The 24,000-nt window shown below is 37.7% G+C and overlaps 1 protein-coding gene across 1 annotated transcript in view; it reads right to left on the bottom strand.

Annotated features, from left to right (window-relative positions):
- The window catches only part of eif2ak4 (eukaryotic translation initiation factor 2 alpha kinase 4), a gene marked incomplete at its 5' end in the record, with an annotated part of 140,520 nt that overhangs the window by 115,360 nt on the left and 1,160 nt on the right, over window positions 1-24,000 (bottom strand). The window contains 6 exons of the mRNA XM_079833966.1: window positions 4,912-5,034; window positions 5,110-5,199; window positions 9,357-9,420; window positions 10,920-11,344; window positions 15,731-15,885; window positions 19,015-19,130. Coding sequence (XP_079690092.1) covers window positions 4,912-5,034; window positions 5,110-5,199; window positions 9,357-9,420; window positions 10,920-11,344; window positions 15,731-15,885; window positions 19,015-19,130 — 973 coding nt within the window. The remainder of the gene's footprint in view (window positions 1-4,911; window positions 5,035-5,109; window positions 5,200-9,356; window positions 9,421-10,919; window positions 11,345-15,730; window positions 15,886-19,014; window positions 19,131-24,000) is intronic.

The raw sequence follows: 24,000 nt of genomic DNA, 5'->3' as shown, positions 1-24,000 counted from the left end.
CTGAAAATCTTATATTTCTTTGGGCCCTAAAAACATAAATTATTAAGTTGTTAAAGTTTTATGAATTCATAATTAGACATGCTTTTTGATTATTAATGGAATATAAATGGAGTCCAGAAAACTTGAAATTGAAAAATTAGTTTTTGCTAAAGTTAATTTGTTAAATTGTATAAAGTTAATGATTTCAATTAATTAGACATGGTTTTTTAATTACTAATATTTAATTTAACCATTAAATCAGAGTCCGGAAAAATTCAAACAGAATTTTGAAAAATTAAAAAAGGGCCCCAATTTGTTTTTAATCAATTTTAATAAAATTGATACGTTTTAATTTTTTTTTATCAATTACATTTTTTTCTTTAAAAATTGAGGTTTCAATAAATTAGACATGCTTTTTGATCACTAAAATTTAATTGAAGCATTAAATCAGAGCAGAAAAATGTTATACTGTATAACACAGAATTCTGTATTAATAAATCAAATGTTCACGATATGAACTCGTGATCATGAATATTGAACTGCACAAAGACTATAGATATAATCAAAAGATTATATGAACTGTTGATTTTTGTTTAATGCCTTCATTTGATTAGCACCGTTTTTGATAATAAATCTGTATTATATCATAAATCCAGAAACATTACACAGAATTTCTGAAATATAATATTTCATAGGGCACTATTAGTGTAACAAAATAGCTAAATTATGATGTTAAAGTTTTATGAATTCATAATTAGACTTTTTGATTATTACAATTTTATTAAACCGTTAAAATGGAATCCAGAACAATTCAAACAAAGAAAAAAAAACTGAATTTGAGAAAAAAATAAAACTGATTTTATTGTTTGTTAAACTTTAAATCAAATATTGTTAAATTGTACACGTTTCATGGTTTTAAATAATTAGACATGCTTTTTGATGAACCATTAAATCAGAAAATAAATTAATAAAACGGATATCATGGGATGTATTTTTTGTTAAAATTAATTAAATAAATTGTATATGTTTAATTATTTAAATTAATTATTTTTTAATAACTAACATTTAATTTAACCATTAAATCAGAGTCCATACATTTAAAACAGTAAATTAATATTATTATTTTTTATATAAATTGTTGTTAAATTGTATATGTTTCTTGATTTCAATTAATTAGACGTGCTTTTTTATTAATAACATTTAAATTTAACCATTTTATCAGAATCCAGAAAAAATGTAAACAGAAAAAAATAAAACTGATATCATAGATTTTTTTTAAAAATTTAAATAAATTGGTACATTGTATAACTTTAATGATATCAATTAATTCAACTTTTAATTTATTAACATTTCATTTAACCTTAAAATCAGACAGAGTCCAGGAAAAAAATGGAATTCAGAAAAAATGAAAACTTTTTTTTAAAAAAATCAACAACAAAAAAATCATACGATCCGAAAAGTTTTTTTTAAATAAATTGTTAAATTGTACAAGTTTCGAGATTTCAATTAATTGGACATGATTTTTGATTAACCATTAAATCAGTCCAGAAAAAAGAATAAAAAATAAATCAGAATCCAGAAAAATTAAAACAGAAAAAATGCCTAAAAATTTTTTTTTTGTTCAAATTGAAATAAATTGTTAAATTGTATAAGTTTAATGATATCAATTAATTAGACTTTTATTTAATTAACATTTAATTTAACCTTAAAATCAGAGTCCAGGAAAAATAAAACAGGCAAAAACTGAATCCAGGAAAAATTAAAAAGGAATTTTGCAAAAAAAAATTATATATATGTATTATTTTATAAATTGTTAAATTGTATACGTTTCTTGATTTATTATTATGGGCCAAGCACCGAAGGCATCTATAGTAATCAATAGTGTTCCTGTTCTTCTTCTTCTTCTTCTTCTTCTTCTGCTCTTGAGTCTATAGCAGAACCGCTTGCAGGAAACTTATGAAATAGTCTGAAGTGTCACCACAGTAAATTTGGAGTCTCTAACTCAATCCCTCTAGCGCCACCACCTGTCCAAAGTTGCACTTGCGTTTATGCTAATAACTTTTGAAACATAAAATTTTGCCATTTTGAATTTCCCGAAAAACCTACATTTTCGAACTCCTCCTAGGCCGTTGCTCCAATTTTCATGAAAATTGAACCAGATCATCTTCAGACGATGCCGAAAAAACCATTTTAGATTCAAGACGATTAGTCAAACGGTTCTCGAATAACGCACAAATGAAATCCACAAAGTGCCCACAGGCTACATCTCCGCAACGCTTATTCTAACCAAACTTGGTGTGTGTTATGCTAACCATGACTTGAGGCTGCCTGCAGAGTTTCGGCACAGTGACACCTAGTGGTCAGGAGATACAAAAATGTGATATTTTTGATGATACCTTCAGAATGCTTTAGCCAAAAATCACAAAACTATATCAACCATTTGGGGCGTCGGCCATTTTGAATTTTGTCAAAAAGTGTTATATTTTACGAACGCATCGGCGTATCATTACTAAACTCAGTATGTGTCTTCGGCACCAAGGCCTGAAAGTACTCAAAAAAATTCAGGGCAGCGCCACCTTGTGGACAAAAGTTATAATGAATTTTCAAAAAATGCTAATAACTTTTGATTAAATTGGACGTTTGTCATAAAACTGGTCTTATTCGATTCCTTGGGTCATGCCAAGAACATAGATCCCAATTTTACCATATTTGGCCAAACTTCCTGTCCGCCATTTTGATTTCCTTTAAAAACATACTTTTTCGTACTCCTCCGAGACCGTTTGTCCGATTTTCACCAAAATCGAATCGTAACATCTTCAGATCATAACAGCAAACAGTTATTAATTTCGTGTCAACAGACGAAACCGTTTACATATACCGCAGTGACGAAGTTGAGGCATGATGCCAAAATGACTCTTGAGGCTGTATCTCTGCAATGCTTTGACATAATGACCCCAAACTCTGACACCTCACTCTGACGATTTTAATACGATTTTCCCATATCAGCCATTTTGAATTTTGTCAAAGTGTTATATTTTACGAACGCATCGGCATATCATTACTAAACTCGGTATGAGTCTTCGGCACCAAGCCCTGAAAGTACTCAAAACATTTCGGGGCAGCGCCACCTTGTGGTCAAGTCAACTTTATTTATATAGCGCTTTTAACAATGTAGATTGTTTCAAAGCAGCTTTACAGTGTTAAACAGGAAAATAATGCAGCATAATTTTATTCAGCTGTATAGCCATTCTGGAGAAAACGCTGATGTCATCAGTTCATTTCAATTATCATACAGTGACAGTGTGGGCTTTAGATCAATAATTAGATCAGTAATTTAGTTTAAATGGTTAATTTAGTTAATTAATTAGATTTATTTCGATGTTTAGTTGAAAAATTTAGTGTGTTAAATTTACTAAATGTAACTTGTGGTCAAAATTTAGAATTCATTTTTCAAAAATGCTAATAAATTTTGATTAAATTGGACTATTGTCATAAAACTTGGATTCCTTGGGTCATGCCGAGAACAGAGATACCAGGTTTGACATATTTGGCCAAACTTCCTGTCCGCCATTTTGATTTCCTTTAAAAACATACTTTTTCGAACTCCTCCGAGACCGTTTGTCCGATTTTCACCAAAATCGAATCATAACATCTTCAGATCATAACAGCAAACAGTTATTAATTTTGTGTCAACAGATGAAACCGTTTTCATATACCGCAGCGACGAAGTTGAGGCACGATGCCAAAATGACTCTTGAGGCTGTATCTCTGCAATGCTTTGACATAATGACCCCAAACTCTGTCCCTTCACTCTGACCACACCACATCAATTTCATAACTGCGCCACCTATTGGTCGAAAGTGATAAACCATTAAATCATATTATTAGTGAGTGTACATACGATTTTTCAGCCTAAAATCATCTTAAAACGTCTTTAAAGGGTTAGTTCACCCAAAAATGTAAATTCTGTCATTAATTCCTCACCCTCATGTGTTTGGACACCCGTCAGACCTCCGTTCATCTTCAGACACAAATGAAGATATTTTAGTGTAAAGCTGATGCTGAGAAAGGCTTCAGATAGGCCTCCATTGGCATTCAGTACATTTACACTCACAAGACCCATAAAAGGCACTAAAAACGTCGTTACAAAGTCCATCTCACCACAGTGACTCTACAATCATTTTACGATGCAACGACAATAGTTTTTGTGCGCAAAAAAAAATCAAAATAACACCTTTATCCAGCTTGTTCTTGTCTTCCGTGTGTGTCTCCACGACGCATGCGTGAGAATATGAGCAGATCCGGCGTTCGGGAATCCATGAAATGCCACTTTAGCCCCATTTTGAGAACTACACCGAGACCTAAAGCACGATCAGTGTAGAATTCAACAGCTGAGATACGCGCGTCTTCCTCTGCTCGTAAACAAATCTCTTCTGGGTCATGTGTCCGAACGCCGGATCTGCTCATATTCTCGCGCATGCGTCGTGGAGACACACACGGAAGACGAGAACAAGCTGGATAAAGGTGTTATTTAGATTTTTTTTGTCGTCGCATCGTAAGATTATTGTAGAGTCACTGTGGTGAGATGGACTTTGTAATGACGTTTTTAGTGCCTTTTATGGGTCTTGTGAGTGTAAATGTACTGAATGCCAGTGGAGGCCAATCTGAAGCCTTTCTCAGCATCAGCTTTACACTAAAATATCTTCATTTGTGTCTGAAGATGAACGGACGTCTGACGGGTGAGGAATTAACTAACCCTTTAATTGTTGCAGTTGGTCTGACGCTCCCAGCCACGTTGGCATGTCTTATTGGCTTCTTTGCTCTTGGCCCTGTTCATGGCTGCTCGCAGCTATATTTATTATTAATTAGACATGGTTTTTGATTACTAACATTTAATTAACGGAATAGTCTGATGAGTGTGCAGATGCTGACCTGCTCGTGGATGTAGGACAGGCCATCCAGGATCTCCCTGAAGAGCCTCCAGAGGCGGCTGGAGTCCTGATGCAAGCCCTGATCAATGGTGTCTCTCAGTGTGCTTTTCTCACAGTACTCCATCTGAAGACACACAACAGCACCATTACACACGGCGGACCGCTGCAAAGCCACAGGTCAAGGGTCACACACACACACCTGTATGTACAGGTAATGCGCTATCTGGAGCGGCTTCTCCGAGTCGGAGCTCTCTGACGGATCGGCTGCTTTCCTGCGGCTGGGCTCCTCCTGCAGAGAAACTGAGCTGATTATCCTCCGCATCCTCACCATATCAGACTATATGAGCCATAAAAGCCTTATGTAGAAATATGACATACACTATAATGCCAAAAGTATTGGGCCGCCCCTCCAAATCACTGAGTTCAGATGAGGAATGCGATTTATTTATTTATTTTACAAATGAAAAGTGTGTGTGTATAACATTGTGTTTATATATTAATATGACTAATAATAATTATGATTATTATATTATTAAAAATAGAGTATTTAAGAATATAACAATATAATACTACTACTACTACTACTACTACTAATAATAATAATAATAATAATAATAATTAGGGCTGTCAAAAGATTAATCGCGATTAATCGCATCCAAAATAAAAGTTTGTGTTTACATAATATATGTGTGTGTACTCTGTTCATTATTATTTATATATAAATACACACACATTCATGTATATATTTAAGAAATATTTGCATGTATATACATGTATATAATCTATAATATATATAAATATAAATGTTTTATATATAAAAATAATATTTTTTTCTTAAATATATACATGAATGTGTGTGTATTTATATATAAATAATAATTAACAGAGTACACACACATATATTATGTAAACACAAACTTTTATTTTGGATGCGATTAATCTTTTGACAGCCCTAATATATATATCCGTCATAGTTTAATCTGCCCCACCAGTTTTATAAAGAACCTGAAAGATCCCTAATGTGGAGTTTGCGTCATTGCACTGGCAAAGCATCTGTCAATTGTGCAGAAAACAATATTGTGATATAGTTTAGTGCACTTTGTCAACTCCTGTGTATCTAAGTTGCTTATATTTGGTTCTTGCTTTTATGTGACATGACATTTGTAGCGATTTGGCACCTTGACAGTCAGCTTGAGATATAGACAACATTTGAGTATTGTGAATTTGGATAGTTAAAAAAGAAAACTTTACTCTTATCATAATTGTATTGCATTGTGTTGCTTTAAACCCCAAACATTTAACTTAAAACATTCTTCATTAACGATTATTCAGTTATGTGTAAATATGCAATTTAATTGTTAAAAAAAAAAAAAAAGTAGTTTCGATGTAGCTAGCTACATTTTGTTAGTAACTTGTTGTGTATCTAACTACTTTTATTTTTTAATATAATCTATTCTGAAGCAATATTCTCACCAGTGTTCAATCAGCTTTGACATATTTAAATCTGCATATTTGTGACATTTTTACAGTTTTATAAAGGGCATTTTTCCATAATCTTATTAAATATAGGATATGCTTCAGCTTTCCTTTTAGATTCTTAAATTTGATCTATAAATGAAATTAGAATAAGACACTATAGGCTGTTATCAATCAAATTAAACAATTTAGGCTACACTGAACAATTACAACTGCATTAAATAATGTTATGAGATTATTTAAAATATTTTTGATTATACAAAAAAAAAGAAATGTTGGAAAGATGAAACTAAAGCACCAGTAGGTGGCGCAGGTGACCGTCTGAATGAGCGAGTCATTGAGTCGATTCGTTCAAACGGATGATTCATTCAGGAATGAGATGGTCGTTTATGAACAGGTCATTGAATCTTTGATTCAACTGATTCACTCAAACACTGAATCATTCAGTAACACACACACACTGATGCTGTGAGAGGTGTTATGGTTCTGCTGTGATCTTTGTTTGGAACTATTTTCACTGCTGAAATAGAACAAAAACACTCAATATTGCATCTGAAATGTAAGTGACTTAATGTTAATAATTGTTTATGGAACTGTCGTATGAAATCAGTGTCATGTTCAGTCGTGATGATATTCAGGAAAATAACACTCTTGGTCATGTGATGTTGCTTAAAGGGTTAGTTCACCCAAAAATGTAAATTGTGTCATTAATGACTGAGCCTCATGTGGTTGGACACCCGTCAGACCTCCGTTCATCTTCAGACACAAATGAAGATATTTTAGTGTAAAGCTGATGCTCTGAAAGGCCTCCATTGGCTCAACTTTACACTCTCAAGACCCTTAAAAGACACTAAAGACTAAAGTTACAAAGTCCATCTCACTACAGCGGCTCTACAATAACTTTATGAAGACGAGAATAGTTTTTGTGCGCAAAAAAACCCTAAATAACGACTTATATAGTGATGACGATTTCAAAACACGGCCTCATGAAGCTTCGAAGCGTTATGAATCAGTGACTCAAATCATGATTCGGATCGCGTGTCAAACCGCCAAACTGCTGAAATTTGGCAATCCAAACTGCTGAATCGACTCGCTGATTCATAACGCTTCAAACTGCTGAATCGACTCACTGATTCATAACGCTTCAAACTGCTGAATCGACTCACTGATTCATAACGCTTCAAACTGCTGAATCGACTCACTGATTCATAACGCTCCAAACCGCTGAACTGACTTCCTGATTCATAACGCTTCAAACCGCTGAATCGACTCGCTGATTCATAATGCTCCAAACCGCTGAATTGACTTCCTGATTCATAACGCTTCAAACTGCTGAATCGACTCGCTGATTCATAACGCTTCAAACTGCTGAATCGACTCGCTGATTCATAACGCTTCAAACTGCTGAATCGACTCGCTGATTCATAACGCTTCAAACCGCTGAATTGACTTCCTGATTCATAACGCTCCAAACCACTGAATCGACCCACTGATTCATAACGCTCCAAACCGCTGAATCGACTCGCTGATTCATAACGCTTCAAACTGCTGAATCGACTCGCTGATTCATAACGCTTCAAACTGCTGAATCGACTCGCTGATTCATAACGCTTCAAACTGCTGAATCGACTCGCTGATTCATAACGCTTCAAACTGCTGAATCGACTCGCTGATTCATAACGCTTCAAACCGCTGAATTGACTTCCTGATTCATAACGCTCCAAACCACTGAATCGACCCACTGATTCATAACGCTCCAAACCGCTGAATCGACTCGCTGATTCATAACGCTTCAAACTGCTGAATCGACTCGCTGATTCATAACGCTTCAAACTGCTGAATCGACTCGCTGATTCATAACGCTTCAAACTGCTGAATCGACTCGCTGATTCATAACGCTTCAAACTGCTGAATCGACTCGCTGATTCATAACGCTTCAAACTGCTGAATCGACTCGCTGATTCATAACGTTCCAAACCGCTGAATTGACTTCCTGATTCATAACGCTCCAAACCGCTGAATCGACTCACTGATTCATAACGCTTCAAACTGCTGAATCGACTCTGATTCATAACGCTTCAAACCGCTGAATCGACTCACTGATTCATAACGCTTCAAACTGCTGATTTGACTCACTGATTCATAACACTTCGAAGCTTCATGAGGCCGTGTTTTGAAATCGTCATCACTATATAAGTCGTTATTTAGGGTTTTTTTGCGCACAAAAACTATTCTCGTCTTCATAAAGTTATTGTAGAGCCGCTGTAGTGAGATGGACTTTGTAACTTTAGTCTTTAGTGTCTTTTAAGGGTCTTGAGAGTGTAAAGTTGAGCCAATGGAGGCCTTTCAGAGCATCAGATTTACACTAAAATATCTTCATTTGTGTCTGAAGATGAACGGAGGTCTGACGGGTGTCCAACCACATGAGGCTCAGTCATTAATGACACAATTTACACTTTTGGCTGAACTAACCCTTTAACTGTATCATATGTTATAAATATAAAAACTGCACAATTTTAACCGTGTATATTAACTGAGTTTCTCTTAGTGGCGCTCATTTGTTCTCGATTTTCTCCTCGAGCCTCAACCGCTCAACCTTAATAACGTCAGTTAGTTTTATATTATTATCCACTATTGATCTCCACTTACACTGAATCAGAATCCTTATTGCACTTTGGTGATTCCCTAGTTATTTTTTGTTTTGACGTTTTACTCAGGATACTTGTCCGTCAGGCAACTAAAATTATTTTTCACTTGCCCCTTCAAAAAAAACAAGCGTTAATGTCGAGCCCTGCTTGACTGTAGTTTAACTACTCTCATGTATAAGTATCTTGTCAAACTACGGTTTCAGAGTAGCTTCCCCAACACTGCGGATTAACAATGGGAAGCTCATGTGCATGTAAAGCGGGCGTCCCAAAACTTCAGGCCGGCTTTACAGAGCTAACATGTCCAACTTCATCGATTAATGACCTGTAGGAAACTGACATCAGCATTGTCGAAGATGATGTCACTCTCAGAGTCGCTGTCAGGAGGCCTGTGTGTGGAAACAGAAGCAGGTCAGCAAACATTGGCTATCAGTGCAAAACACACATGATGCACTGCAAAAAATGCTTTTCTTACTTAGTAAGTACTTTTTTGTCTTGTTTTCAGTCCAAATATCTAAAAAATCTTACATTAAGAAGCATTTACTAGACAAGCTAAAGTTTGTCTTGTTTTGGGGGAAAATAACTCAAAATTAACTCTTTTTCAGCAGCCATTATCCAGAACATTTCCAGGATATTTTCAATTTTACTACGGCGGGAATAAAAGACAAGGCTCATGCCAAATATTGCTTTCTAAGTCTTTAAAAGCCGTCCAGTTTATCACCATTACTTAACAATCCAGCATTTTTCAATATCACAATTTCAATTTTATCTCGCTATTCTGACTTTCTCGCAATTGCGAGTTTACATATTTGTGATATAAACGCGAAAATGAATCGCAATTCTTTTTTCCTCAGAATTGGAGTTTATAACTTGCAATTGCAGTTTAGATCTCACAATTCGGAGAAAAGAAGTCAGAATTGCAAGATATAAACTCGCAACTGCGCAAAAAAGTCAATTGTGAAGAAAAGACTTGCGAGTTTATATCACGCAATTCTGACTTTATAACACACAAATGTGACTTTAGCTGTCGACCCAAAAAACGAGCGTTTAAGTACAAAAAAGTGGATTCAGGGCATTGAGACTACACACACTAGAGGGAACTTAATCAGAGACAGGAAATATCATATATAAAACGGACATTTGGATATTTGACTCAACAGTGACAACATATTTATTGCACACATACACACACTGAGGCATCCTGAGTGTCAGGATCCCAAAATGTATCCATTCTTCAGCTGAAGCTTCACTTCGCCGGGGTTATGAGCGCTGATCGCCCGCTGATCGCCTGGAGCTCACAACTCCAAAAACACAAGATTATTTTTTTTAAATAGGCGCTCTCTTTATAAATAAACCACAGATTTGAGCTTTAAACAACTACATTCCCACCTGAAAAAGCCTTAACACTACATTTTGTGACACAATAGTACTATTTTTAAATTATGTGGGGAGCAAGCAGGCTCCTGATTGGTTAACGCGGCGCGAATTGACGCCAAAGGTCAAATTTTTCAACTCGGGCGTCAGACGCGAATTCGCTTCAAACACGTGAATGCACAAAAGCACCATTCGCGTGTAACGCGTGTGTTGCGCAAGACGCTCAATTCGCGCGAACAGGACGTGCGAATGAGGCGGATTCGCGTCCTTCGCGCGAAACGCGCCGCGAGACCCCCAGACGCGCGTCAACGCGCCTTTCCATTGACTTAACATTGAAATCACTCGCGCCAGACGCTCTATTCGCGTTTGGTGTGAACGCAGCATAAGGCTGATGAAAAAAAAAACGGTATCGGCACTAAAAAAATCCACATCGGTCGATCCCTAATTTGGACTGAAAACAAGACAAAAATACTAAGTAAGAAAAGCATTTTTTGCAGTGTGATTGGCATCTCACAGGAAGGAGGGGCAGAACACGTCCCCCTCTTCATCCTCCTCGTCGTCGGTGGAGTCGGCGGCGCTGCATTTGGCGCTGGTGGATCTCTCGAGCGAGGTGCTCCACTCCACTGAGCTGGCGAGGGCAGGGGGTGGCGCGTCTTCCTCGATGTTGTCCATCAGACCCAGCTGGTTGCGGAGGGATGGAGCCGCGGGCAGTGAGTGTTGCTCAGGGCTGCTGAAGGCCTCAGAGCTGTCGCTGGCCATCGCTCCACCCGCGGGCGACTCCTGCCGCTCGATCCAGGCGTTGTAGTAGCGCACGATGTTCTCGTGGTTGAGGCGGGACAGCAGTGTGACCTCACCTTTGATCCGCCGGAACTGCTTACTGGCCGGGTTCACCTGGATCCGCTTGACCGCGTAATAACAACCATCCAACTTATTCTGGACCTGCATGAGAAAAAAAAGAGAAATATGAGAAACCTTAGGGTCTCCCAGAGGGGTTCCCGGTCCGCAGTGGTCAGCATCTATCAAAAGTGCTCCAAGGAAGGAACTATGGAACGCCAAAAGGGTCAAAATACACCGGTCACCAAACGCCTGTTGTGTAGAAAATGCTGTTATTTGCGGCGTTTTCACCACGGAAACGGCGTTAATATCTGCGGTTTTGAACAAACACATTTTGAGAGCTGATCAAGAGTTTTGTGCAGGCAATTTAAGGTCGCGACTCTTGTCCCAAATAGGGTTGGGTACCGAAACCCGGTGCCAATATGTACCGAACCGAATCATAACGCAGATTTCGGTGCCTCATTTCGGTGCCAAAATTCAAACGTGCTTTCGCGCTTTGGCTGAGCCAGAGACAGACGCTCAGCGCTCGTCACATCACATCTCATGACAACTATTCAGTGTTTTCAACCACATCTCATGACAACTATTCAGTGTTTTCAACCACATCTCATGACAACTATTCAGTGTTTTCAACCACATCTCATGACAACTATTCAGTGTTTTCAACCACATCTCATGACAACTATTCAGTGTTTTCAACCACATTTCATGACAACTATTCAGTGTTTTCAACCACAACTCATGACAACTATTCAGTGTTTTCAACCACAACTCATGACAACTATTCAGTGTTTTCAACCACATCTCATGACAACTATTCAGTGTTTTCAACCACATATGACAACTATTCAGTGTTTTCAACCACATCATGTTTATTTCAGGTTTCAGACATTTAAATGCTCATCAGTAGGCTACTAGCAAAAAACACACACTGATGCCTATGAAAGCGGCAATGACAATCCTTTCAGACGGTTATAATTTGACCAACGTTACGTGTTTTATTCACATCAGATACATGCACATTATATAGTAACTATATAGTTTACTCTATTCTTCCTCCAGTTCACTGGTCACTTACTTTCATGTATTTCGTAAGACGAGAATGAACTCAAGTGTTGTAAATCCGACAGATCCGATTCTGAGGCGCAAACTAACATGGCGTCGCCCATTGCGCTTTATAGATCAACTAACACACATTCACTCACACATTTGAACATCAGATAGTTCGTGACACAGTTAAGAAGTTTGTGAATATTTTGAATAAAAAGAAAAAGCGAAATAAACCCGATACAGCTGAGCTGTCAGCGCTATTGCGGCTGCTGTGTGTCATGTGAGAAACATGACGCGTCGCCATGGAAACATTAAGGCCATGCGTTCTAAAATATTTAACCAGAGAATATGATCATATTTCAAAATAAAGCTGAAGCTGGAAGCTGGTTTGTAGCAGAGCAAGAACACAGACTCTGCTGTTATTACTGTAACTGTTATCTAGAGTTATATTAGGCTTGTTGTAGTTGGGTTAGGTGGCTTAGGTTTTACTGTGAATTTGTAAATAAGTCAATAATAATTTGTAAATAAGTAAATTGTGTTTTGTATTTATTTATATTCATACACAGCTCTGTTGATCATATTACACACATCTGAGTGTGTTGATGATGGGATGGCGTTACTCTGCTATGACACTTGTTCACACTGCAGTGAGAGGAAAGCGCTTCTGCAGAATAAAACCGGATATGATGTCATCGACAGGCCACGCCCTCACACGTCCCGGTTCCTCGGGTAAAATAGCATCTCACCATTTACAAATAGTCGGAAACATTTGGGATATTGTAAGTACTCTGAACACAATATATAACACTGGCCTAGAGGAGTTTGGATATTTGACTGAGAAAATCTTACATAGTGCAGCTTTAATCGCAGCATTTATCGTTTAAATTCCCTGATAAACAGCTTTTTTTTTTTTTTTTTTTTTTTTTTTTATTGTTCAACCTAAGCTGAAAATTGATCTTTGGTCTCGCCACACAATCACAGAACAGTTAACAGTACACAACATCCACTAAATACATCTAACAATACACTACATCCACAATGACAAAATTAAAATATTCACATTTCCTACCTCTTATTCAAAAGACTTATTGCATTTGGTACAAAAGCTTGTTTATATATTGCTTTAGGCATTCTATAACGACGGCGTGATGGTAATAATTCAAAAACATGATTCATGGGGTGTGTTGTGTCTCTTGTTATAATCAAAGCTTTTCTCTGAACAGCAATTTGGTATAACTGAGCGAATGATTTTTGCTTTAATCCTATAATTTTTCCTGCTACTCTTGTAATTCTGTCTAATTTAACTTTATTTGCCGAAGTAACTCGTCCGAACCACACTGTAATATTATACCCTAAAGCACTCTCAATTAGACCTGTATAAAACACAGCTTTGCTCACACAAAATTCTGTCAATTTCCTTAGCAAGAATAGCCTTTGATTTGCTTTCTTACAAATAAGAGCCACATTATCAGAGAAGTTCAATTTACAGTCAATCATGATTCCATAAATACTTAAAAGTCTTCACAATTTCAACAGTTTGATCACATAGCATTATTTCTGTTAAAGGCTCTGAATGATTTAAAATCAACTCTTTTGTTTTACATACATTTATCAGGGTTTCTGAAGGTTTCACCAAGTCAAATTTAAGACTTTTTAAGACCATTATGAATGAAATTTAAGACCTATAAAGGAAATTCAGTCACAAAATTACTTGCAAAGTAAATTTATTTATTCAAATTGAACAAATCGATAAACTTGTATCGATAAACTTGCACTTCCCCATAGCTCAATCCCACCAGGATATTTTTTGGGGGATTTTTCAGATCAAAATGACTGAATTTGAGGTGGTAATTTCCAGAATTTATTTTTTTTTTTTTCATAATAAGGGTACCGCATTTACTGTATTATGTTAGATTCACAATAGTCACACATGACAATAGAATAAACAAAATGCATCAATCTTGTTTATTTTGGTATCTTGCCATTATTTTGCAGTGAAATTACGAATTATGCAGGATCTCAAAAAATGCATTGTTGATTTTTCGTTGTGTTTAGTAATCGCGGAAATGCGAAAAACTGGAGGACTATTATCTAGAGAATAAAATCTGTTTGATGTGTCTGTGGTACAATCCGAAAGAGACTCCCGCCAATAACACCAAAGCTGATTGGCTGCAATATAAGATGCATGCTGGTCTCATTTGTAGTCATAATACAGCGAACTATAGTTGGACTAGCGAAAGAAAGAACTACAACACCCAGAATTAAAAACACTAAAGCGCTGCGGGAGCATTTCAATCAGCATTAGAGGAAGCGCTACATGGACGTAGGAAAATTAGACCTGTTTAAAATGATTTAAGACCTAGAACTCAATACTTCTGAGAAATTAAGACTTTTTAAGGCCTAAAATTTTGATTTTGAAATTCTAGACTTTTTTAGACTTTTTAAGACCCTGCGGAAACCCTGATAAGGAACTTTCTTCACACCATTTTTCTAGTTTCAAAACCTGTTCCTCGTACTCAAAATGTACACAGTCTTTCCATAAAAGTGCCACAAGTGCCATATCATCTGCATATTTATATAGTTTGTAAAAAAAAATCTGTATTATCATCTGCATTAAAGGATTAGTTCACTTTTAAATAAACTTTTGCTGATAATTTCCTCACCCTCATGTCATCCAAGATGTCCATGTCTTTCTTTCTGCAGTCGAAAAGAAATGAAGGTTTTGGATGAAAACAGTCCAGGGTTTTTCTCCATATAATGGACTTCAATGGGCTCCAAACGGGTCAAATGTCAGTTTCAGTGCAGCTTTAAACGACACCAGATGATGAATAAGGGTCTGATCTAGACAAACCATCAGCTTCTGTGAGAAACCCAGCAGTATTTATGATATTATTTTACCTCTTATCACATGAACGTGATCATCTCTTAGCTCCGCCATAACTTCCGCTGAGTGAGGTCAAAATACGAGCGTGGTCATAGATATATAGATCGTAGATGCCTCATTAGCGACTGCACGGATCAGTAGAATGAGGCATCTACGATCGATATATCTATGACCACGCTCGTATTTTGACCTCACTCAGCGGAAGTTATGGCGGAGCTCAGAGATGATCACGCTCGTCTGATAAGAGGTAAAATAATATCATAAATACTGCTGGGTTTCTCTCAGAAGCTGATGGTTTGTCTAGATCAGACCCTTATTCATCATCTGGTGTCGTTTAAAGCTGCACTGAAACTGTCATTTGACCCGTTTGGGGCCCATTGAAGTCCATTATATGGAGAAAAACCCTGGACTGTTTTCATCCAAAACCTTCATTTCTTTTCGACTTTAGAAAGAAAGACATGGACATCTTGGATGACATGAGGGTGAGGAAATTATCAGCACAAGTTTATTTAAAAGTGAACTAATCCTTTAATAACAAAGTGTGTAAAATACGAGACCTTAATAACGGCGCCGAACGCTCCCTTGCCCAGCAGCTGCAGCTCGGAGAACTCGTTGTAGTAGCGCGAGAACTGCTTCTGCACCTCCGTACTGAAGGGGGCGCTGAGGAGGTGGCTGCGCGGGACCACTGTCGAGGCGAAGTCGACCCCGGTGTCTGAGGAACACAAACACGGACATTAGGACACTTACAACCCAAATACTAGCAAGTTGAGAAAGCCATCATTGGCTTGAGATTTAAGGAACACGCCACTATTTTTGAAAATAGGCTCATTTTCCGAACTAGAGTTTGACTGTTTTTGAATCCATTCAGCCGATCTCCAGGTCTGAGCACTTTTAGCATAGCTTAGCATAGATCATTGAATCTGATTAGACCGTTAGCATCTCGCTCAAAAATGACCAAAGAGTGTTGATATTTTTCCTATTTAAAACGTGACTCTTCTGTAGTTACTCATCGTGTACTAAGACCGATGGAAAATGAGTTGTTGTGATTTTCTAGGCTGATATGGCAGGAACTATACTCTCATTCCTGCACAATGTTGGGGGAACGCATTACAAGTAACTTGAGTTACGTAATAATATTACTTTTTCCAAGTAACTAGTAAAGTAACGCTTTACTTTTCAAATTTACAACAAAATATCTGAGTTACTTTTCCACATTAATTTGACTGACAGCTCATGTTCAGAGTTAGTGCAGAGGTGTGGGTGTGTGTGTGTGTGTGTGTGTGTGTGTGTGTGTGTGTGTGTTTTTAGTTTTTATTAGTAAAACTTTTTTCTCCTGCGTCCTATTCCTCCATTATCCAGAGCTGCGCCCTCTAGTGTTCATGAGGGAATCTGCATCTTTACCTCAGCCTGAGGCTTATTATTTACATTTTGGTATGAAGAGGTCTTTACCGTTGCACAAAAATATTACTTTTTTGTTATAAAAAACAAAAAAACAAAAACAAACCCAGCACAGGTGAGAAAAAGTAACGCAAAAGTAACGTAACGCATTACTTTTCTTAAAAAGTAACTCAATTAGTTACTTTTTAAGGGAGTAACGCAATATTGTAATGCATTACTTTTCAAAGTAACTTTCCCCAACACTTGTCATAATCAAGAGCTGTGAGCTGTGATAAAATTAAATAATATTATATATCTAACATTCGTTTCTATTAAGTTCCTTTATTATACATCTCCTCTTCTCACTATAAGAATGCACTGTTAATTGCATTATTTATTTATTTAAATCCATTTTTATTCATTTATATTAATCGTTAATTACATTTTTGTATATCTTATTATATGTTAATTTCACATTTAATCACTTATTTATCTTAATCAAATTAATTTTGAACAAATTTGTTAAAAATAACAAAATTAGTAAATAAATATGCAAACTTTTAGAGAAAAAACACATTTATATACACAACATTTGCATATTTAATGATTTTTGTCATTATTATTATTATTATTATATTCAGTTTTACTGGCTTTTCCACATATGTTTATTTTAATCTAATTTATTTACTTTTTACATTTTTATCATGTTAATTTACCATTCAATCATTTATTAATTTAATTTAATCTCATTTATTTATTTATTTATATACTTTTTACATTTTTATCATATGTTAATTTACCATTCAATCATTTATTAATTTATTTTAATCTCATTTATTTATTTACTTTTTACATTTTTATCATATGTTAATTTACCATTCAATCATTTAATAATTTAATTTAATCTCATTTATTTATTTATTTTTAAATTTTTATCATATGTTAATTTACCATTCATTCATTTAATAATTTATTTTAATCTCATTTATTTATTTACTTTTTAAATTTGTATCATATGTTAATTTACCATTCAATCATTTATTAATTTGTTTTAACCTCATTTATTTATTTACTTTTTACATTTTTATCATATGTTAATTTACCATTCAATCATTTATTAATTTATTTTAATCTCATTTCTTTACTCAATTTTATTTGTACTTTTCTCTACACTTTTAAGCACATTAATAAATAAGAAATTAAGCAGATGTATTTATTTACTTATTTATTTTTATGCATGTTTCATTAATTTATTAATTTTAATTAATTTATTGACATTTTTATGTTAGCTATGCTAACAGTGCTCAGACCCGGAGATCGGCTCAATGGACTCACAATCGGTCAAACTCAACTGTTAAACTCTAGAGGAGACGGAGAATGAGCCTGTTTTCAGAAAGAGTGTTCCTTTAAAGGGTTAGTTCACCCAAAAATGTAAATTGTGTCATTAATGACTGAGCCTCATGTGGTTGGACACCCGTCAGACCTCCGTTCATCTTCAGACACAAATGAAGATATTTTAGTGTAAATCTGATGCTCTGAAAGGCCTCCATTGGCTCAACTTTACACTCTCAAGACCCTTAAAAGACACTAAAGACTAAAGTTACAAAGTCCATCTCACTACAGCGGCTCTACAATAACTTTATGAAGAGACGAGAATAGTTTTTGTGCGCAAAAAAACCCTAAATAACAACTTATATAGTGATGACGATTTCAAAACACGGCCTCATGAAGCTTCGAAGCATTATGAATCAGTGAGTCGAATCATGATTCGGATCGTGTGTCAAACTGCTGAAATTTGGCGATTCAAACTGCTGAATCGACTCACTGATTCATAACGCTTCAAACCGCTGAATCGACTCACTGATTCATAACGCTTCAAACCGCTGAATCGACTCACTGATTCATAACGCTCTGAACCGCTGATTCGACTCACTGATTCATAATGCTTCAAACTGCTGAATCGACTCACTGATTCATAACGCTTCAAACTGCTGAATCGACTCACTGATTCATAACGCTTCAAGCTTCATGAGGCCGTGTTTTGAAATCGTCATCACTATATAAGTCGCTATTTAGGGTTTTTTTTGCGCACAGAAACTATTCTCGTCTTCATAAAGTTATTGTAGAGCCGCTGTAGTGAGATGGACTTTGTAACTTTAGTCTTTAGTGTCTTTTAAGGGTCTTGAGAGTGTAAAGTTGAGCCAATGGAGGCCTTTCAGAGCATCAGATTTACACTAAAATATCTTCATTTGTGTCTGAAGATGAACGGAGGTCTGACGGGTGTCCAACCACATGAGGCTCAGTCATTAATGACACAATTTACATTTTTGGCTGAACTAACCCTTTAAGATGTAAATAGCACTATTGCAGGAGTGATGTGTGTGTGTGTGTGCGTGCGTGCGTGCGTGCGTGCGTGCGTGCGTGCGTGCGTGCGTGCGTGCGTGTGTGTGTGTGTAGGCATCACCCTCCGGACTGGACTCATGGCATGCCACCACACTCTTGGGAGATGGAGGGCGCAGGAACGGGTGATCCAGCAGCTGGTGAGCGTGCCAGCGGTCAGCGTCATTTAGACACACACACCTGCAAACACACATTATCACCAACACATTACATCATAAAAACACACAAGTCTAGAGCGAAATGGTGATACGACTGCAAAATCTGTGCTTTAAAGGGATCCCCTGGTGTTAAGACTTGTATGGTGTAATATAACATCAATGATGTCTCTTACAGAAATATGTAGTAGAAAACCCATGAAAGATCCACGTTATTTAAAAAATCCATTACATATTTGGACAATGGGCGGCCATTTTGTTTGCGTTCTAGGTTGATGACGTAGAATGGTTGCCCTTGGCAATCAACCCGTGGCTATTCTTACCACAACACAACTCGAAACATGTCAACCTCATGTATAACACTACAGCTGATTGAGCGTGTGTGTGCGCGCACAGTGCGTGGATATGTGTGTGTGTGCACGTGTGTGTTTGTGTGTGTTTTAAATGCAATTACAAAGCAATTGATTGGTTTTGTTTAACTCTGAAACATGTTTCGAGTTGTGTTGTGGTAAGAATAGCCACGGGTTGATTGCCGAGTGCAACCATTCTACGTCATCAACCTAGAACGCAAACAAAATGGCCGCCCATTGTCCAAATATGTAATGGATTTTTAACCCTCTGGTGCTCTTCGGTCAATTCTGACCGAAAAAAATTCTGTTTTAAAATGTTAAAAATCACAGCTTCATCAGAATGATATGAAACTTGGTGACTTTTCTAGCTTTAGGGATGTAAACACACAAACAAATTGGGGTCATGATTCGAGCATGCTAATTGGTTGTAAAAAAAAAAAGTAGCGTTCATTGTCTTCGGTCATAAATGACGACCATAGGGAATGAATGAGAAATTTGCAAAAACACAAATTCTCTGAATATTTGTGTGTATAATCTACAAATCGGCCACGATGCTGAAAAAAAGTACACAGCAGTAAAGAGGTGACACTCTAAAACATCCAGAGTGTGATATTGACACATCCACACACTCACACACACACACTCACACACACACACACACACACACACACACACACACACACACACACACACACACACACACACACACACACACACACACACACACACACACACACACACACACACACACACACACACACACACACACACACACACACACACACACACACACACACACACACACACACACACACACACACACACACACACACACACCTATGAAAAACTGAACCTATGAACCACATTTTGAATTGTTTTAAATCACAACTTCATCAGAATGATATGAAACTTGGTGACTTTTCTAGCATTAGGGATGAAAACACAAAAAAAGAGGGCATGATTCGAGCATGCTAATTGGTCGTTAAAAAATACTCCCACTTATGCTCTTTGGTTATTTCTAACAAACAAACAAAATGATCTAAAACTTTATAATAAATAGTCTAAAATATAATAATATTTTTTAAATATATATTCAAATCCATCAACAACAAAAAATGCATCAAATGTGTTCAAAACAGAACTAGTGAATTCTCCATTGAGACCTCTAGTGGTTACACACATGGTTGCAGGATTTCTTAAATAATTCCAAAAGAGGGGCTAATCTGCTTTTAAAAAAATATTTTGAAGGCCTAGTCTCTATTTTATCCTGAAATACTGCAATAATTTAAAAATAAAATACAAAAAATTACCCAACTAAAAAAAAAAAAAATTAAATGGCAAAAACAGACCATAATTATTGCATAAATATTAAAAAATACCATCAAATCATCTCAAAATACAAAATTAAAAAGAAAAAATATTATTGAAGAAAAATAAATTGCATTGGTTTTACTGGGGTGGAGGAAGTTTAATTTGTAGGTGTCCGGTCACTGATGAGCGGGAAGACGACCAATGCAACCCCTAAAGAGCACCAGAGGGTTAAATACAACGTGGATCTTTTATGGGTTTCTACTACAGATTTCAGTGAGAGACATCATTTATGTTATATTACCCCATACAAGTCTTAATCCCTTGAACGAAACGCATGCGCTGTGTGTTTCAGAGTGAAGTGCACTCGGTGTTCATTTACACTCAGCGTCTCAGAGAGGCTCAGCTCACAGGAAATGCTCAACGTGAGCTTTCTGAGCGCTTTAATGTGCATTTGAGAGCGAAACGTCGACACACACTTGCACAGAGAAACGCTGATCAACAGAAGACAAGCTTTAAAACCCTCAATATGACCCCAATCAACTCTTACTTAGTAAAACAAAATGGTTCCCTTCATCTCAGTGGAATAAGATTTTGTGACTTTTCCTTCATTATCCATCTACACACACACACACACACACACACACACACACACACACACACACACACACACACACACACACACACACACAGGCTTGATTTGGTTGTTCTGAAGGCATGTAGAACATTTGATATTGAAAAATTTACCCCACATTGAAAATGAATAGAAAAAAAAATATATATATATATATAATTTGTCAAAAACAATCAATAAATCCAGCATAAATCTGAAAATTTAATTTAAAGGGATAGTTCACCCAAAAATGAAAACTAGCCCATAATTCACTCTCCCTCAAGTCATCCGAGGTGTGTGTGACATTCTTCTTTCAGACGGATATAATCTGAGTTATATTACAAAAGTCCAGGCCAATCCAAGCTTTATAACAGCAGTAATAGTTGCTCTGTTTTTGAAGTCCATAAAAGTGCATCTGTCCGTCATATAACTGCTCCAGCGGCTCTGGGGTGTTAATAAAGGCCTTCTGAAGCTAATCGACGCGTTTGTGTAAGAAAAATATCTATATTTAAAACTTTATCAAGTCAACTTTCGGCCGACCGCCTTCCCTGTTTAATTTCTGGAGAAAGTGTTGAAAGTTCCCCTGCGAATGGAAAGACTAACGCTCAGGTCATGATGTCATGAATACGGCTGAACGATACATCGAATTTTCATCGTCATCGCGATATGAACTTGCGCGATGAACACATCGCAACAGCCTGACACGATAAATAAGGGAAAACAGTTTACATGCGCCAATCTGAGCAACGTTTTCTGAATACTTGGATTACTTCCACATTGAATTGCGTTTTATAAGTGTAGGAATGCGGCCATCAAATCCTGCTTACTAAACATATATTATAAAATATGTAGCTCGTCAAACGGGGCCATCGGCTCTTGGGCTGGTAAATCAGGAGAATGTAAAGTCGCACGTCCACTAAGCAGGAGCACCGGCGGTGGGCGGACAAACACTTTTTTTTTTGTATGTGAAGCTGTCATTTACAAAATGTTACATCACAGCCATGGAAACATAAGAATTCATGCCGAACGAGAGAGGAAACTTTGTGTGGTGAGACAAATTTAAGATTGCTTGCGTTTTGCGCTCTAGTCACACGATTTTCCACGAATTTAACAATAGGCTTACTCCATTTTATTCTACTGGACATGGAATCTCTTATTTATTTCCCAAATCCTCATTTACGTCTCTCACCAGAGATGTATAGTAACGAAGTAGAACTACTTCACTACTGTACTTAAGTACTAAAAGGCAGTATCTGTACTTTACTAGAGTATTATTTTTTTCTCCTACTTCCACTTTTACTTCAGTACATATTTTCGATGAGTTTAATACTTTTACTCCGATATTTTTTTTATGTGCTGCATCGTTACTCGTTACAATTATAAAACTGTTACGAATCATTCCATTCCAAACCCACATTACCGCGCGCGAGAGTGCGAGAGAGAGAGACAGAGCGCGAGAGACAGAGAGACAGAGCGCGAGAGAGAGAGAGACAGAGCGCGAGAGACAGAGAGACAGAGCGCGAGAGACAGAGACAGAGCGCGAGAGACAGAGAGACAGAGCGCGAGAGACAGAGAGACAGAGCGCGAGAGAGAGAGAGACAGAGCGCGAGAGACAGAGACAGAGCGCGAGAGAGAGAGACAGAGCGCGAGAGAGAGAGAGACAGAGCGCGAGAGAGAGAGACAGAGCGCGAGAGAGAGAGACAGAGCGCGAGAGACAGAGAGACAGAGCGCGAGAGACAGAGAGACAGAGCGCGAGAGAGAGAGAGACAGAGCGCGAGAGAGAGAGACAGAGCGCGAGAGAGAGAGACAGAGCGCGAGAGACAGAGCGCGAGAGAGAGAGAGACAGAGCGCGAGAGAGAGAGAGAGACAGAGCGCGAGAGAGAGAGACAGAGCGCGAGAGACAGAGCGCGAGAGAGAGAGAGACAGAGCGCGAGAGAGAGAGAGAGAGACAGAGCGCGAGAGAGAGAGACAGAGCGCGAGAGACAGAGCGCGAGAGAGAGAGAGACAGAGCGCGAGAGAGAGAGAGAGAGAGAGAGAGAGACAGAGCGCGAGAGAGAGAGAGAGAGAGAGAGAGAGACAGAGCGCGAGAGAGAGAGACAGAGCGCGAGAGAGAGAGAGACAGAGCGCGAGAGAGAGAGACAGAGCGCGAGAGAGACAGAGCGCGAGAGACAGAGAGACAGAGCGCGAGAGAGAGAGACAGAGCGCGAGAGAGAGAGACAGAGCGCGAGAGAGAGAGACAGAGCGCGCGAGAGAGAGAGACAGAGCGCGAGAGAGAGAGACAGAGCGCGAGAGACAGAGCGCGAGAGAGAGAGACAGAGCGCGAGAGAGAGAGAGAGCGCGAGAGAGAGAGACAGAGCGCGAGAGAGAGAGACAGAGCGCGAGAGAGAGAGACAGAGCGCGAGAGACAGAGCGCGAGAGAGAGAGACAGAGCGCGAGAGAGAGAGACAGAGCGCGAGAGAGAGAGACAGAGCGCGAGAGACAGAGAGACAGAGCGCGAGAGATAGAGACAGAGCGCGAGAGAGAGAGACAGAGCGCGAGAGACAGAGCGCGCGAGAGAGAGAGACAGAGCGCGAGAGAGAGAGACAGAGCGCGAGAGAGAGAGACAGAGCGCGAGAGAGAGAGAC

The sequence above is a fragment of the Gobio gobio genome (assembly GCF_949357685.1).
Source record: "Gobio gobio genome assembly, chromosome: 13".
Lineage (NCBI taxonomy): Eukaryota > Metazoa > Chordata > Actinopteri > Cypriniformes > Gobionidae > Gobio > Gobio gobio.
The sequence above is the reverse complement of the archived record's forward strand: the minus strand, read 5'-3'. Positions and strand labels throughout refer to the sequence as shown.